Source organism: Alternaria incomplexa (genome assembly GCF_024043165.1).
Source record: "Alternaria incomplexa strain BMP 0042 chromosome Unknown scaffold_1, whole genome shotgun sequence".
Taxonomy (NCBI): Eukaryota; Fungi; Ascomycota; class Dothideomycetes; order Pleosporales; family Pleosporaceae; genus Alternaria; species Alternaria incomplexa.
The window spans coordinates 2939752-2954363 of NW_026249850.1; the positions used below are offsets into that span (position 1 = coordinate 2939752).

Here is a 14612-nt window from a genome sequence, read left to right on the forward strand (position 1 = left end):
TCATACCCGTCAAGCTTTGTGTGATGTACATCTCCCCGTGATCATTACACTATCTACAAACGTCTACTAATACTAACTGCCCCTAAAGTAAAAGATCCTGATTTCCATCGTTTGCTCCGGGACTCAGGACCATGTGTTGCGGCTCATTCTGATTAACCACCCATCCACCTCCAGCACCGCCGCCAACCTGATCCGCAATGGGACTACCACCGAACGTACTCTGCCTTCCCACACTAGCAAAATACATGTCTGCATCGCTGACAGCGTTCGCCATACCATTGCCGTTTGTCGGCAAAAGTGATCCATTACCATTAGTAGTAGTGTCAAGTCGCGAGCGTTCGGCGGCGGAGCGGTCTCGAGCTTGCTGCGCTGCTTTGACAGTCGGGAGTTCATGCTTTTGTAGGGCGGGCGAGTCTTGCAGTTTACGTGGACGAGCGCTGCGGAAGACTTGGTTAACTGGCTTGAGGTATACTGTAGCCAATGTGCCGACGTTCAGACACATCTCTTCCAGGGTACCAGGGTCGAGCTTCTCGGACTCTTCGGCGGTAATCGGAGGCTTCTCGCCCATGACGACCTTCTTCGCCTCTTCGGGTGCGGAAGAGAGTAGACGCCAGTACATGTAGCCTCGATCACGGAGATCGGGATTGTCTGTTTCCTCAGTTGCCCACTTCAGGACCTTTGGTACGAGATTGGAGCCACGGGTAGGTCTTTGGATGAACAGCTTGACGGTGGCAGTGAGTAGTGCCAGTTGCACCTCATGGGTCTCTTCTTGGAAGGTATCCAGGAAGTCTTCTAGCAGAACGTCCGAGTCTTCTATTCGGTCTGCGTATTGCCCGATGACCCAGATCATAGCGGCTTTCGCTTCTGGTTCATCTAGTGAGTCGAGGTTCTCACATAGTGTTGAGATAATCGACTCGTATTGGTTGGGGTATTTCCGGAAGATGTTGCGGATGACGACTGTCGCTTCCTGTACGATGTATGAGACTTTCGTGCTGACGAGCGAGAGGAGGGTGCTGATGCACAGTTGTGCAGCTGGCGCAATTTTGATGGCCAGTTTGCCAATGGCGCGTACGGACTTGCGCACAAAGTCGACGTCGATCTCTGTGGCGTATCTGTCGTAGATGTTAGTTCCCCATATTCAGAGTGACCTTAGAGTACTTACTCAGAAAGCTCCGTCAGCACTTCCTTGATGTTTCTCTCCGTCGCCAGCATGAAGATGAGCTCAAGTTTCGTGACCTTGACATAGATAGGGTCGTTGTATTTGCAGAAGAAGACGCGGATATCGTTTCGCAGTACCTCTGGCCTGCGCTGCAGGATCAGAAGCGCATTGCGTAGTGCTAGGTATTGAATCTCAGGTCCTTTGGAGAGGAGTGTGACGAGCGGCGGTGACAGCTTGTTGCATAACGAAGTGACGACTTTCTGATCGCTGATGTAGTTCATTAGGTAGAGGATAACGCGAATGCAGGTAAGAACGACGGCAGAATTCGAGTGGGAAAGGCGTGGCGATATGCGCTCAGCGAGGAGCGCAGCTTCGCTGGTATCCTGAGGGACGTAGTTCATCATAGCCTCTAGGATGTACGTCTGACCCCATTCTGAGCAGTCTGGCAAGATTTGGACAATCTTGGATGCGCTCGCATAGTCGATCGTGAGCTTGATGTTCTCACTTCGCTCCCAGATGTCCATGAGCCCTGCCAACGCGCTTGACACTACTGTGGGGTTCTCGTCTCTTAGCATGCCATTCAGCCTGTCGATCAGATCTGATTGTTCCACCAAGTGTCGGTCGTGATCGTAGAGCTTCGCCACGCAGAAAGCTGCCGTCTTTCGAACGTATGGATCGGAGTCTTTGAGAAGGTTCTTCAGGTGTGGCACGGTCGCTTCGACGAATTCTCGGACGTGAACGTAGGACATGGTCCGTAGGGCGAGTGCTCGAACTAAGGGGTTGTTGTCGTGCATGTCTTCCTGAATGATGGGTAGCGCTTTAAGCGCAATGTCAGGTTTTATCCTGGCATAGTTGACGAGATACAGGAAACACCTGCCCGCGTCAGCATAGCCCTTCTTCAGGTGATCCTCACTACCCACATCTTCTTGATCTCCAAACTGGGTATGTGCATGCAGCCCACAATGTCCATGAATAGCGCGACCATGTCGTTGTTGCTCATGGTCATGTTGGCGACAATCTTCTTGAGGGCCGTCTTCTTCTGGGAGAAGTTCTTGTCCTTCTTGTTGCCATTGTTGAGTTCGACACGGAGTTCCGCGACTTTGCCCTGGGGAGTGCGGAGGTTTTGTAAGCGCGCGTTGTCAAAGGTGTAGGGTAGAAACATCATCATGGCAGTGGATGCTCATAGCAGACAGACGGGCTGAATAGGAGAACATGCAATTGCACAAGTCGGAGACGTGGGTGGCACGAATGACGAGACAGACGTACCCTCGCAAAGAGCTTCGCATCTTGGCCGCCCTGGCTCATGTTGGGCTAATGATGTCGCGTATGCCAGCTGGGCTGTCCTCCCAATGCATGTGCCTGCCGTAGCACAATCAAGATAACCTCCCTCGCGACTTAGCGCCCCTCCCTTGCCGTCTCGAGGAAGCGTGCGGGGTTCGATGGCCGATTCGCTGGTCTATCGGCTTCGTATCGTGTCGCGCATATCGGAGGAACGTGGAAGAGGGCTGGAGAGGCGTAACGACAGAAATGATTTGTGACGTCTGGGAACCGTAACTTTTAGGAAGCCTGCCAGCGGTCAACACGGAGGAGGGGACGTGCATCCGCCAAGGCCGCCATATGTGGAGCTCTCCAGAGGCCCGCTCCGCAACACCACGAGCGAAGTTGCAACATCGTGAGACCCTGGACCCTGGCCACCGCAGCAACATCTCAGACTCTGCTATCCGATACTCCGCCATCACAAAGACGCTCCATCATGTCGAAATCGCCTCCACCGCCCCCGCAGTGGGTGCTCGACCTCAACTCGACGCCCGCATCCAAGCCGAAGAACGCCTCGCTCTCAGACCCACCGGGCTACACGGCATCTCTCACCAAGAAGGAGCGTTCCCAGGCATCAAAGACTCAGAGGCAGCCCCCGACACCCGAAGAGATGGATACGCTCAAGATGAAGAAGGCGTGGGAGGTCGCCATCGCGCCCGCAAAGCAGCTGCCCATGAACGCTTTTGGTATGTCATTTGACAGGAGACTCTGCGAGCAGACACTAACCGCACCAGGCATGTACATGACAGGCAACACCCTGCAAATCTTCTCCGTCTTCATGGTCTTCACGCTCTTCAAAACTCCCGTCCTCGCTGTACTAGGTCTTCAACGCACCTTCGCTCCCTTTGAGACTCCCGGCACTTCTGGACGACTACTCGGTGTCAAGCTTGTCTACATTGCATGCAACATGCTGATGTTGGCGTTGGGTATATGGAAAGTGAATGGCATGGGACTCTTACCAACAACAAAATCAGATTGGCTGGCATGGGAAAGTGAGAGGATATGGTCTGAAAGGGCAGTACCGAAGGAGTGGTTGTAAACGCAGTCCTGATTGGAGATACGTATTCTATGATTACTGTGACGGAATAGTCGCTCTGGCTTTATACAAGGCCATCACTCTGACTTCCTCCGTTCCATCTTCGTCATCTCTGATCCTTTTCTCGGTATCCGTCTCGTGTCGTTTCTTCTCGTTCTTCTCCTGCTCGGTCTCCATCAGACAGCAGTGTTTAGGTTGTCTCAGCCGCTACGCGCCCATTCCTCGTCCTCGCCAAACTCAACATCTCCGTCTTCAATGATTCTCGTCTTGTCGCCCGTGGATTCAGGATTCACACCCCCATAGTCGCTTCCACCCACGGTCACAGACTCGTCTTCTGAAATTTCCCCTAACGTTTCTGTGTCGGCTGCCACCTCAATCACAGCTGGCTCTTGTACGGCGCGGTCGAGTTCAGCAGCCGTCGCCAGGTCCGCATGCAGCAATTTCATCAAGGCTTTTGGTATGAGATGTGGACCTTCGTGTCGCAAGTCCTCAGCTCCGTCACGGAGGTCGGAGATACTGTGGTACCCGTCGAAATGTCCACTGAGTGTCATTTCGACAGCTGCCAGTAAAGCGATGAGAGGATCTCCGACGTCATCTGTGTCCAGGAAGGGGGCGACATCTGACCACTTGGTAACGACTTGCTCTATCACCTTAAGCACATCACGCTCATCCTTTTTCACGGCGTCTTCATTACTTGGACCGGTGGCTGAGAAGTCTATGAGCAGGATGTCTGGATAGCCGCGGTACCGATGGTGATGCACCATAGGATACAGATTGAGCATGATGTTCGATGCTTCAATCTTCCCGTGTACCAAACCCTCCTCGTGTAGGAACCATACAGCATCGATCAGGCCCAGAATGATGTGCGCAACGAACCAGCTGGGAATGCCGCCCTGATCATTCAGGATGTTCGCTTCGCCAAACTGCGCCAGCGTAGGACCGAAAATGGGGCGGAGACAGATGTACGAGGTGGGTGACGAGTCGGCGTACTCAGCGCGTAGAACATATGAGCCGATGAATAGCGAAGCTTTGTCCCTCTTACGGTGCTCCTCAAACTGCGTTGCCTCATTGCGAAGCACGTCCATGTCTTTCCTTGTCTTGACTACCACCAGTTGAGGCAGCATTCTCAGATGTTGTTCCGATAGCGAAGACGTGCAGTTTTCCTTCATGCTCTTGTACAAACAGTCGGCCAGGTTCTTGTATGTCAGCAACGGCAGTTGCTGTTGGAGACGCGCAAATCCAGACAAGGTCTTCCAAGCGTCGTGGTTTTCGATGGTGTCATCGGAAATATCCGGATCAATCTTATTTGACGGCTCGAATGGAGGGGGAAGTGTGCGTGGTAGGCAAAGGTACACTCCCGTGGAAGATCTCGGTGCTGAGAGGGTCTTGACCACGCGGAAGGAATCAGATGGGGGCCTGGGAACGGCGCCGGGTAGACGTTTTACAGCGGACGCCTGATCGAACGACGGAGCGGAGGACTCCATGTTTGCGAAATGAAGATAGAGATGTGGTAGAAGAGATGGTTGCAAAGTCGGTGGCAGAGCTGGTTGCGGAGCTGAGTGAGAGAACTGCCCAAATGGGAAATCACGGTGACTGTGCGCATGATAGTGCATCAGTCCAGCATGCGACAGCCCCGGAGGGAAGTCATCACTGGCACTACGCGTGTGAAGGCGCTCGACGCGCTAACAACCTCACATTAGGTGGGAAATAGCGTATCAAGATAGACCTCAGTGAGATACTGCGTGCACTGTTGACAGCGAGAAAGGGCGTGTCGTCGGCGAATGTCTGCTTCCAAAGTCTCGCGTGAATGTGCCGCGCGTTGTGTACTGCCAGGGAAGCTTCTGACCGACTCTTTCATTGAACAAACGATCACAATAGAGATTACATTTAGCTTTTTCCGACGCGTATGGATAAGTGCGCATGGCATTTGTAGTGAAAGAGTTTCTTTTTGTGAATACGATGAGCTCAGTTCGGGACGAGGTTTGACCGTCTTTGACCAGGAATTCGGAAGCTACGACACTTAATATCATTTGATGTCTTGGTACTCGGCACTGCTCTTCCAATTCTTTGGGTATCCCCTCGCAACACGCCACTCCTCCGCCTTGGTTCTCAGCCTCTCATATACACCCTCTCGCCACCCACCATCACCGTCTTCCTGGAAACTGAACGTAATTCCAAAAGGCCAATACAGCATGTTTTCAACTCGAGCACCATCCTTGGACTCCAACAGACCAATAGCGATGTCGAAAATCTGCGGTCGTTTGCCAGTGGTGTAGAAGACCACTGCGGAACAGGTGTCGCAGAAGTGGCGATAGACATCGGGCGAAGAGTTGTAGTACTTCAGCGTACCCACAGCGGGATCTTTTGCGTCGATGAGTTCGTTGAGGGCATACATGTCTTTGGGGAAATCTTTGCTGCTATCCTTTCCGAATGTGATGTACTTTGTCTCTGCGTACGTCCAGTTGAAGACGTCACTCCCACTTTGTAATCTGCAGCTGTTGCATCCGCAGAAGCCAGCTTTGAGCTTTCTGCTGACAGGTTCAATGTTGGAGGGAAGCTCATCTTCGGCCATGTGCTTGTAATTGCCACGCTGGAGGACTAGATCTACCCCACCGCATTTGCAGCGTATCGGTACACTTTCTTCCTCTTTCGCTTTGAGTTCCGGAATAGTGGAGGATTGTGGCCAGTCTGCAGGTATTTCCTTCGCTCCAGGGCCACAACCGGCTACCACACTTTCATAACGCTTCAGATCCTCCCCATCGCCATTGAGTGCACAGAGCCAAGGACTCGCACCTCCATCCTCCGTGTCAGCCACGAAGCCCTGCCCACTGAACTTGATCAACTGGCGACCTCCAATATCCACGTTACCGAGCGCACCAGTGACCACTCCCAGATTCCTGGCCGGATCTTTGAAGGCACAGAAAACCGGGCTTGAGCAGGTAGGGCAGAACAGGAGGTCGAAGCGCTCCCAGCAGCTGAACGTGTTGAGGCTGGAAATGTCGACGTTGGCGCGAGGCTCAGGCCATGATGTGAGCGAGGTGTGGAGCGAGCCGCACAGGTGCCGACAGGTTGTGCAGTGGCACACATGCCCTGGTAAGGGAAGAGCGGATGCAGGAAAGGTAGTGCTGTAGTTGTGAGCGCCACATAGACATGATGCCGTTAGAGTTACAGTCTCGGTGGATGAAGACATCGTAGGTCTTGAAATTGGAAACGATTCTGCAATTGTTGCAGAACCCTCTGGCGATGATCCTGCTAGTTATAGAATGTGTGAAGTACTATCAGGATGGGTCTCCTTACTTGCTACGTTGCATGTGCTACGCCGCAAGCATGACGATGCAAAAGTGTGACCACATGCCGGCGCATGTCGAAGGGCGTGACGTCGGATTGGTCAGCGTACATATGTGGGGCTCGCATTTTCGCGTCGTACCTCGCATTCAGGCTTGGGTGCACAACGAGTTGGTGTTAGCGGCTTGGTTAATATTGAGGCGAATCCTGCCGTCGGCTGTATAACTCGAAGGATTGTTAAATCTTGACCACCCGCATGACGTCGAATAGGCCGGTTTTCTGCTTATCGGACATGCCTGCTTTCAGAAGACCAGTGGCATGCTCGCCCTCTCGGCCCCGCTGGTTGCTCACGATCCTTGTGTCACCTCGCTTGAACTCACATGTCCGGCCTGTCATACCCGAGATCCACATCTTCACATTGCGAAAATGAGGGCCGTGTAGCAGATTGGTCCCGTATGCTGATGCCCAAGGCGCATCTACGTGCCAGGAGTCCAAACAACCAGGTAGATCTGGCGCGAATGATGTGACAACGACGATTTGTCGCTCATCTTTTGACGCTCCGGAACATGTCAGTGCTAACGCGCCACTCAGTGATGCATTGGGGCTGTTGACTGCCTCCAAGAGCCACCTCAAGTCCCTTTTATGCTCCGAGTTGTGCTTGGCGATGTCCCACATCTCTATACCGGTATCCCTGTTGAATTCGGGCATCTTTCGCAGCACAGCAGGTGCGTCCGAATCCGGTATGTTACTCCACAGCGTGCAACCAAGCAGCGTAATGTTCGTACCGGGCACGTCGCTTCCCGTCTCGTATAGTATCTCCAATTTTCCCTTCAGAGAAGGCTCTCTCTCCATCTTGTGCGCCAACTGTAAGCCGTCCATCCAGCTAATACCGTGGAACTCCAGAGGACCGAGAACCATAAATACCTTCCCATGAAGACCACACCGTCGAATCAGAAACCACAGATACAGCTCGTAGTCTATAAGTCTGCCAATGTTTCCAGCAAGTATCAGGAAGGGCGCCGCAGCGGGTACGTGGAACGTGAGGTATTGTGATTCGTAGTCTAAGTGGAGATCTGACAGGACCTGGAAGGAGGTCTTCGGGTTCGACAACAGGCTAGATAGGCGTCGCAGTCTGCTCGGTAGCATCGTCGCGGGATTGGTTGTGTAGCAAACTAGAACCAGGAAAAGGTGAGAATGATCGTCGGGATGCACTCGACGACTGAAGCGCTGGTAAGGAGACTGAGGGGGTTGTGTGGACTAGAGAGAAGCTAACAAGATCAACAACACACATGAATGAAGCGACGGAGAGCCTGAGATACGGGAGAAAGAGCTCGTCTTGTTGTAAGGGCTGAGCGCAGCTGCGCCATGAGAACCGATCGCGGTCCGCAGCATTGCGGCGCCTGTGTTACTTTCCAACACCGTCGGAATCAAAGACGAACAAAGTTGCGACTGTGCCCATTCTTTCAATCCTTTCGATCTTGGCGGAGATTTGCTATTGGGCGCAACGCGACTGTGCGGCGTTTTGATGTTGGAAGTTGGTGGCTGTGAAGAGAGATGGCTCTCTAGTAGGGATTGAATTAGACTCCGTCTAGGCCGAGTCCGGATGGCGCGATTTCGGCCCGGCCCCACGTCATCTCCTTCATCCCCTTCTTACCCAGTAGCGCCAGCTTTCGCGACGGCGACGACGACGGCCTCTACAACCCTCAATGCGTCACAATCGCCCCGCTGGTGTAGGCGCATCGTTTGTGTTCACATCTTCGGCACCCCTAGCGCGCGGTTCCGCCTTTCAGCCTCAACCTTTCCGAGGTCCACTGGCGGATGACGGGCTTTCCTTCGTGCCATGAGCAGTCCATACCGCGACGACCACAGCTGCAAAATGGAGGAACACACCAGCTGAGGTCCTCCATTTAGACAGTGTGGCCTTTTACGGCGTCGTTCCTCAACGTATGCGCCAGCGCACGCCGGCTCCATCCGAACCTCGCCCATCCAGCTTCGCGGCCGATCACGTCGAGTGTTATCCGTTGCTTGAAGTAGCCCAGCACCGTCACAAGTACCGGCTGTTCAGCACCCTATCGCCTCGGCTGGTCATTCTGTACAACCGCATGCGATATATGTGTAGGAAGAAGTTCATGATCTCGGCTTTCATCACGCATGATGAACGATCGACATTACATCTCTGGCAGGAGGCACAGCAAACCACGTGCTTGATATGCTAAACAAGACGCACATGCAAAGGCAGCCTCTTGCATTGGCATCGAACCATGGCTCGGTACGAAGAAGAAGCCGTTGGGTACTGTGTGTTATCCGGCTAAATGTTACTCGCCTGGCGGCGGCGCCCTGGCCTGCAGCTTACCGGTTCACTGCAGTTGTCTGCCACACGCATCACTACCTGGTCGCTCTAAAATCCGTTCTCGCTCGACGCCTCTTCTCGTTCTACTCTGTAGTGCCGTTCGCGGTGCGTCGAATACAGTCGCCTGTGGTCCTGGGAGCATATGCCCAGATCTACTTTGATTGTGAGGCTGAAGCACTAATGTATCTCGGTTCCACCATCGACGGGTTGATATTGCGGTCGCAGGATCTACAGCCTGCAACCTGGGACCGACACACTGGCAGCTTCTAAGAATAGTCGTATTACCTGGAGTCCATTCGACTGTTCCCTATACGAGCTCGGTATATTGCCTGCGTCTGGACTTGCCGGTCCTTTCGGCCGCCGTCTAATATCCCGCGTGTTCATTGCTATTGACAAAAGCAGGAAAGCTGTTCAGAAGTAAGAGCGTACTGTGATCTACACAACACGGCAGTATACCGAAGCTGATGACCTTTGATCCTGTGTAATTGATATGTGTTTCACAGAAGTATCCGCGAGAATAAGTATCAGTTTCAGCCCCTGCATAGCCTAACTACTACACGAGATGATTCCAGCTCTGCGTTCAGCTGCACGTGCAATATACTTCACGTATTACGGCAGCATTCCAAACCAATCTTCGCCTCCCGTGTTCGCGTACCCGGTAGCCAGGCACGTCTTTCTCACCACCTTGCTCGGTCTTAACCAATCATCTAGCCTCCGATCTTACCTCTTGGCTGTCAGCTCCTTCCTTTCTGGAATCTCGGCCTTCCAGATGGTCTTTCGACTTTACACCCGGATATGATACGATGAAGACGGGGTCGGAAGCTTTTGATCAGCGAGGTGAATGCCATATGGTATGACAGTATATGCAGGGTAAGCAGCGGTCGTATCCATCTGCACCCGAATACTGGCATTCTGGACGGTAGGTAGCAATCATGTCTCAATCTAAAGTATCACTGAAGCGAGATGTACTCCTTAGGGTTACTAAGAGGAAGTCTATAAGAGTCCGAACCCACGCACGATCATTTCACTCATATCAAGTTGTCCACTTTGTCACTCCATAATTGTTGCATCATCATCATCAAGCAAGATGAAAGCCTTCTCTTACTTCAGCTATGCTCTCCTGGCATGCATGCCCCTCACTGAAGCTCACCCAGGGATGGGCGATACCATGGCAGAGATGCGCCATCTCGCTGCCCGTGAAAAGCGACAAGCATCAAAGGAACTCATCGGCGACCTAAAGACACTCGCAGACTCCAAGCTCACTGCCATCGGCAAGGACATCAAAGCGATCATCCTCGACCAGAAGTCTGCGGAGTCTGCTACCATTGATAGCTCCATCCCTGCCGGCAACATCGGCAGTGCCGCCTGCAAAGCCGACATGTGCTGTCATTGGAAGTGGCTCGCGTACGAGATGACGGCCAAGTTCAACGGTACTTCCGGTCGCTGCAGCAAGTTTGCTCGCCAAGCTGTTCGTCTAGGCTTCCATGACGCAGGCGTATGGTCTAAGAGCAGCAGTTATGGCGGTGCAGACGGCAGTATTCTCCTCAGCGACGAGATGTCGCGTACAGATAACAACGGTCTTTCGGCAATTGCCGACCAAACGAAGAAGTGGTACACCAAATACAACCAATACGGAATGAGCATGGCGGACATCATCCAGTTTGGTGCCAACGTCGCCACTGTTGTGTGTCCACTTGGACCCAGGGTCAGAACGTTCGTTGGGCGTAAAGACAACAGCAAAGCTGGGCCTACTGGTCTTCTCCCTGGAGAGAAGGATTCTGCGGATAAGCTCATCAAGCTTTTCCAAGACAAGACTATCGATGCACACGATCTAGTCGCGTTGGTCGGAGCGCACACTACATCGCAGCAACACTTCGTCGACACTAGCCGCGACGGCGACCCACAAGACTCTACTCCTGGTGTCTGGGACATGGCCTTCTACCCACAGACGACAAACCCTAACACGCCTGTTCGCATCATCAAGTTCCAAAGCGACATCAACTTGAGCAAGGACTCAAGGACGAGCGCTTCTTGGGCGCAGTTTAGCGTTCGAGGTACTGCTCAGCCTCAATGGAATGCGGTATGACTCGCCAGATACCCGAGAAAAAGACCTAGCTAACACATTCATGCAGGACTACGCTAAAGCCTACACACGTTTGTCTCTTCTTGGCGTCAACAACATCAACGATCTCAAAGAATGCACTAAAGTTCTACCGGCAGAGCGCCCTACGTTTGTCAGTGAAGACCAGGTTTTGCTGGATAGATGGCTCGCAGGCGAATTTGATCAGCTCAACAATTTGGTGGATGACGCTATCCAGCTGACTGGCGTGATTTCTTCAAAGGACAAGAAGGCTTGAGTATACTTGAGTGTTCAAATCCTTCATCGGCGACTTCTACGGTCGATATAGTGTAGCAAATGCATGCCCTTGCTTCATTCATCTCTGTCTCTCATACCCATCCTTAGTTCCTGATTCGTCACAATTTTCACGTTCACTGATGAAGTCTTGATGAGCTTAAATGAGCCGCGCAGTCACCGCGTAAAGCTCGCCTATCAAAAGCTAGCCGGCACACGCACACACTCACAGGCCATCGCGTTTCTTGTCAACAGACTCTTGACCTTTCCGTACCTTACTATCGAGTCTACAGTATCTCTTCCCTCGATACCAATACCCAAATCATCTCCGTTCTCGACACCGATACCCACATCAAGCTCATATAATGACATGCCTCCAATGCCTCAAGGACGCTCTCTTTCCCGACGGCCTGCCACCCTTCCTCGTCTGCAAGATCTTCGCGGACCTCATCAACACACACAACATGGACCTCGAACCGAACAACATCTGCCACGCAGATCTCAGCGCAACCAACATCCTCCTATCACCTACAATGGAGCAGGAGTTGCCTCAAGTACAGATTGTGCACCTCGAGGATGTTGCTGTGTGGGACGAGCAAGCCGTTGTCAAGCAGATCATGAATCTGCTTCAATATCTCACAAACTGCGAATCACGCATCCCAGACGAGTTCCGCACCACCAAGAAAGGAGAGAAGCTCAAGGATAGCAAGGGAAGGAGTTTGAGGGATGGAGACAGATTGTACTCGTTCGTTGCGGGTTACGACCCACAGGGACAACTGTCGTGGAAAGACCTCAAGAGGAGGTGGAGGAATCTGGCGGATTGCTCGGCGAAGGAGCTATACGACAAGGGGAGATCGGCGGATGTCAGGGAGGCGCTTTGGAATGGAAAGGGTGCGGATGAGGAGTAGATGGAGGTGGTGGAGGACGGTGACATAGACGTCATTGTTGACGGAAGTCTGTAGATTAGTGGCGGCTGCAGAAGACATTGGTATGCATGGATAGCAATGGAAGCATGAAACCCGAGCGCGGTATACTTCAAGCTTGTCACAGACGTTATGAAGTTGCTCAATCATGTCGGCTGATGTGCTGCGAGGTCATTACCGCTGCCCATTTGTGTGATGGAGAAGTCTACAATGTGTTTGCTGAAGTCCAGATGACCAGTGCGGAATGTCCGTTTGCTTCCCACTAACCTATATGTAATCCGTACTCCCTCTTTTCAAGCGTCAGTATCTACGTTACAGAATGTCTGCTTCATCTTCCTACCAAACCATGATTCCTTACAGTGCCGACATCAAATACAAAACCCTCAAATTTTTGGGTGGAGGTATGGACGGCATTGCAGTTCTTGCAGTTCCCAAATCTGGTGAACAAAAGCTGGACTCGTGTATAGCCCTGAAGCTTTTGATTGACGACAAGACTACTTCCGTCTCCAAAGAACTGCTCATACAGCTGAAAGGTATGCAGAGCAAAGAAGACCACCTTATAGCCGCAGTGTATGACTACCAGCCCATCGAACATCCTGAATGGCACTGTATGGCATACATACCAGGTTGCAGTATCGAACAACTACTAAGGAGGGATGACTTTCAGGACGGAATGTCACCTACTGTTATACTCCACGTTCTTTCAGAGCTTATCCGCGTCCAAGAGCATCTGCGAGCGAACAAGCTAACCCACACCGATCTTGGTGCGGGTGGTAATGTCATGCTTAGCAACAACGGCAACGATGCATGGCCTTGTGTAACACTAGTCGACTTCAGCGGGATTTTGTCCTACAGCAAGCCCAAGGAAGCAAAGAATGTCTTCCAATTGGTCTCGAGCATGACAATGGACCAAGAAGCCGTTCCGGAGTGTTGGAAATTATCCACCTTTCAGGCCCACGATGTGACGACTGCAGACGAGGTGTACAAGGAATGTAATCGCCTGCAGTATTCATGGGACGAAGAGCTATTACAAGGGCTGTGGGAGTTCTGTCGCGAGAAAACCAAAGGTTTGAAGCAGCGCTTGAGAGATGATGTGGCACTTCAGAAACTGAGCAAGGTACTCGACACCGCAGGGACTACTGAGCAAGACGTGGAGAGACTGGTAAAGACACCTGAATACACAATGGAAGTGCAGCGATTCGATGCGACTTCAAAGTAGACAAGGAAAGAATCGACTGGCTCCGGCTAACTCTGAGAAACTTTAGTGTTGATACCACAGACACCCTTCATGTCAGCCATGTCCAAGTAGGTAGTAGAATGATCAAGCTGGCATCTTTATAATCGCGAACGGTTCCGCAGGTATCGGGTTTCATACGTACGTAGCGGATAAGAGCTCTTGAAGCTTTCCAGTATCGAGTCCAAGTCTGTGATCAGCGTCGTCGCCGTCCAGACTTTGTGTCATGTATTTGCATCCGCCTGACTTCGCAGCTATTCTGTGAGGCCTGTCTCTACCCCGGTATGCTGTTTCTCAGATTACTCGCACATACATCAGGGGCGCTATGAGCGGGCGGAGTTGTGAGCATGAGCGTTGAGTAATCGATATGAATATATTGTGACGGGACGGGTAATGCGAGGTTTCGGTGAGAAGCCATCGTTGCCTCGACGATCATCTTTCACGGGCACCTCCGTTCTTCGCCGCGAGTACTCGATCCGCTTGCAAGATGCGGCCGATGTCGACTTGTCGAGGAACTTCGAGTACCACAAAGATCCGGAGGCGCAGCGGCTATTGTTGTGATTCGTTCCGCTCCGGTCGCGAGATCCAAGGTTGCCGTCAGCTGTAGCAGCAGCTCCTAGCCTCTGTGCTACGGGGATGCGCATAGACGGAGAAGGCGCCACTCTGTATTGGGAGATGTAAGACGTGTCTGGCGAGATCCTGTTGAGTATGCATGCCTGTCGTAGGCGCTCGTGAAGTCCCGTCACCGCTGCTAGGGATGTCGTCGGCCCCGGGCTTTCTTTAGCCCTGCGGAGGTTTCCCAATCTGCATCTGGCAAACAGGCCGTCTCTGCGCTGATGACGTGGATCCAATACAGCTGAGGAGGGTCGTATGGGTAAGACGCAGCTTTGGGGGTGCCTCATGCAGCTCTGTGAGGGCGGTGGTGGTGTTGCTGGGCTGCTCGGGGAAGGCACCT

General features: G+C 52.5%; 7 protein-coding genes across 7 annotated transcripts; 4 read left to right on the plus strand and 3 right to left on the minus strand.

The window, feature by feature from the left end:
- Window positions 1–82: 82 nt before the first annotated feature.
- J4E90_001051 (uncharacterized protein) lies at window positions 83–2464 on the minus strand (the record flags this gene model as incomplete). Its single annotated transcript, XM_051430642.1, has 4 exons — window positions 83–1112; window positions 1163–2032; window positions 2080–2264; window positions 2426–2464. 4 exons carry the CDS (start codon window positions 2462–2464, stop codon window positions 83–85), a joined length of 2124 nt encoding a protein of 707 aa, XP_051296129.1.
- Window positions 2465–2912: 448 nt separating this feature from the next.
- J4E90_001052 (uncharacterized protein) lies at window positions 2913–3515 on the plus strand (the record flags this gene model as incomplete). The annotated part of the gene is made up of 2 exons (XM_051430643.1): window positions 2913–3162; window positions 3211–3515. The coding sequence occupies 2 exons, from the start codon at window positions 2913–2915 to the stop codon at window positions 3513–3515; spliced, it is 555 nt and encodes a 184-aa protein (XP_051296130.1).
- A 197-nt stretch (window positions 3516–3712) lies between these two features.
- On the minus strand, window positions 3713–4996 carry J4E90_001053 (uncharacterized protein; the record flags this gene model as incomplete). The annotated part of the gene is made up of 1 exon (XM_051430644.1): window positions 3713–4996. One exon carries the CDS (start codon window positions 4994–4996, stop codon window positions 3713–3715), a length of 1284 nt encoding a protein of 427 aa, XP_051296131.1.
- Window positions 4997–5538: 542 nt separating this feature from the next.
- J4E90_001054 (uncharacterized protein) lies at window positions 5539–7943 on the minus strand (the record flags this gene model as incomplete). The annotated part of the gene is made up of 2 exons (XM_051430645.1): window positions 5539–6528; window positions 7050–7943. 2 exons carry the CDS (start codon window positions 7941–7943, stop codon window positions 5539–5541), a joined length of 1884 nt encoding a protein of 627 aa, XP_051296132.1.
- A 2360-nt stretch (window positions 7944–10303) lies between these two features.
- On the plus strand, window positions 10304–11504 carry J4E90_001055 (uncharacterized protein; the record flags this gene model as incomplete). The annotated part of the gene is made up of 2 exons (XM_051430646.1): window positions 10304–11227; window positions 11280–11504. The coding sequence occupies 2 exons, from the start codon at window positions 10304–10306 to the stop codon at window positions 11502–11504; spliced, it is 1149 nt and encodes a 382-aa protein (XP_051296133.1).
- A 361-nt stretch (window positions 11505–11865) lies between these two features.
- On the plus strand, window positions 11866–12408 carry J4E90_001056 (uncharacterized protein; the record flags this gene model as incomplete). Its single annotated transcript, XM_051430647.1, has 1 exon — window positions 11866–12408. The coding sequence occupies one exon, from the start codon at window positions 11866–11868 to the stop codon at window positions 12406–12408; it is 543 nt and encodes a 180-aa protein (XP_051296134.1).
- Window positions 12409–12769: 361 nt separating this feature from the next.
- On the plus strand, window positions 12770–13642 carry J4E90_001057 (uncharacterized protein; the record flags this gene model as incomplete). The annotated part of the gene is made up of 1 exon (XM_051430648.1): window positions 12770–13642. The coding sequence occupies one exon, from the start codon at window positions 12770–12772 to the stop codon at window positions 13640–13642; it is 873 nt and encodes a 290-aa protein (XP_051296135.1).
- Between the last annotated feature and the right edge of the window lie 970 nt (window positions 13643–14612).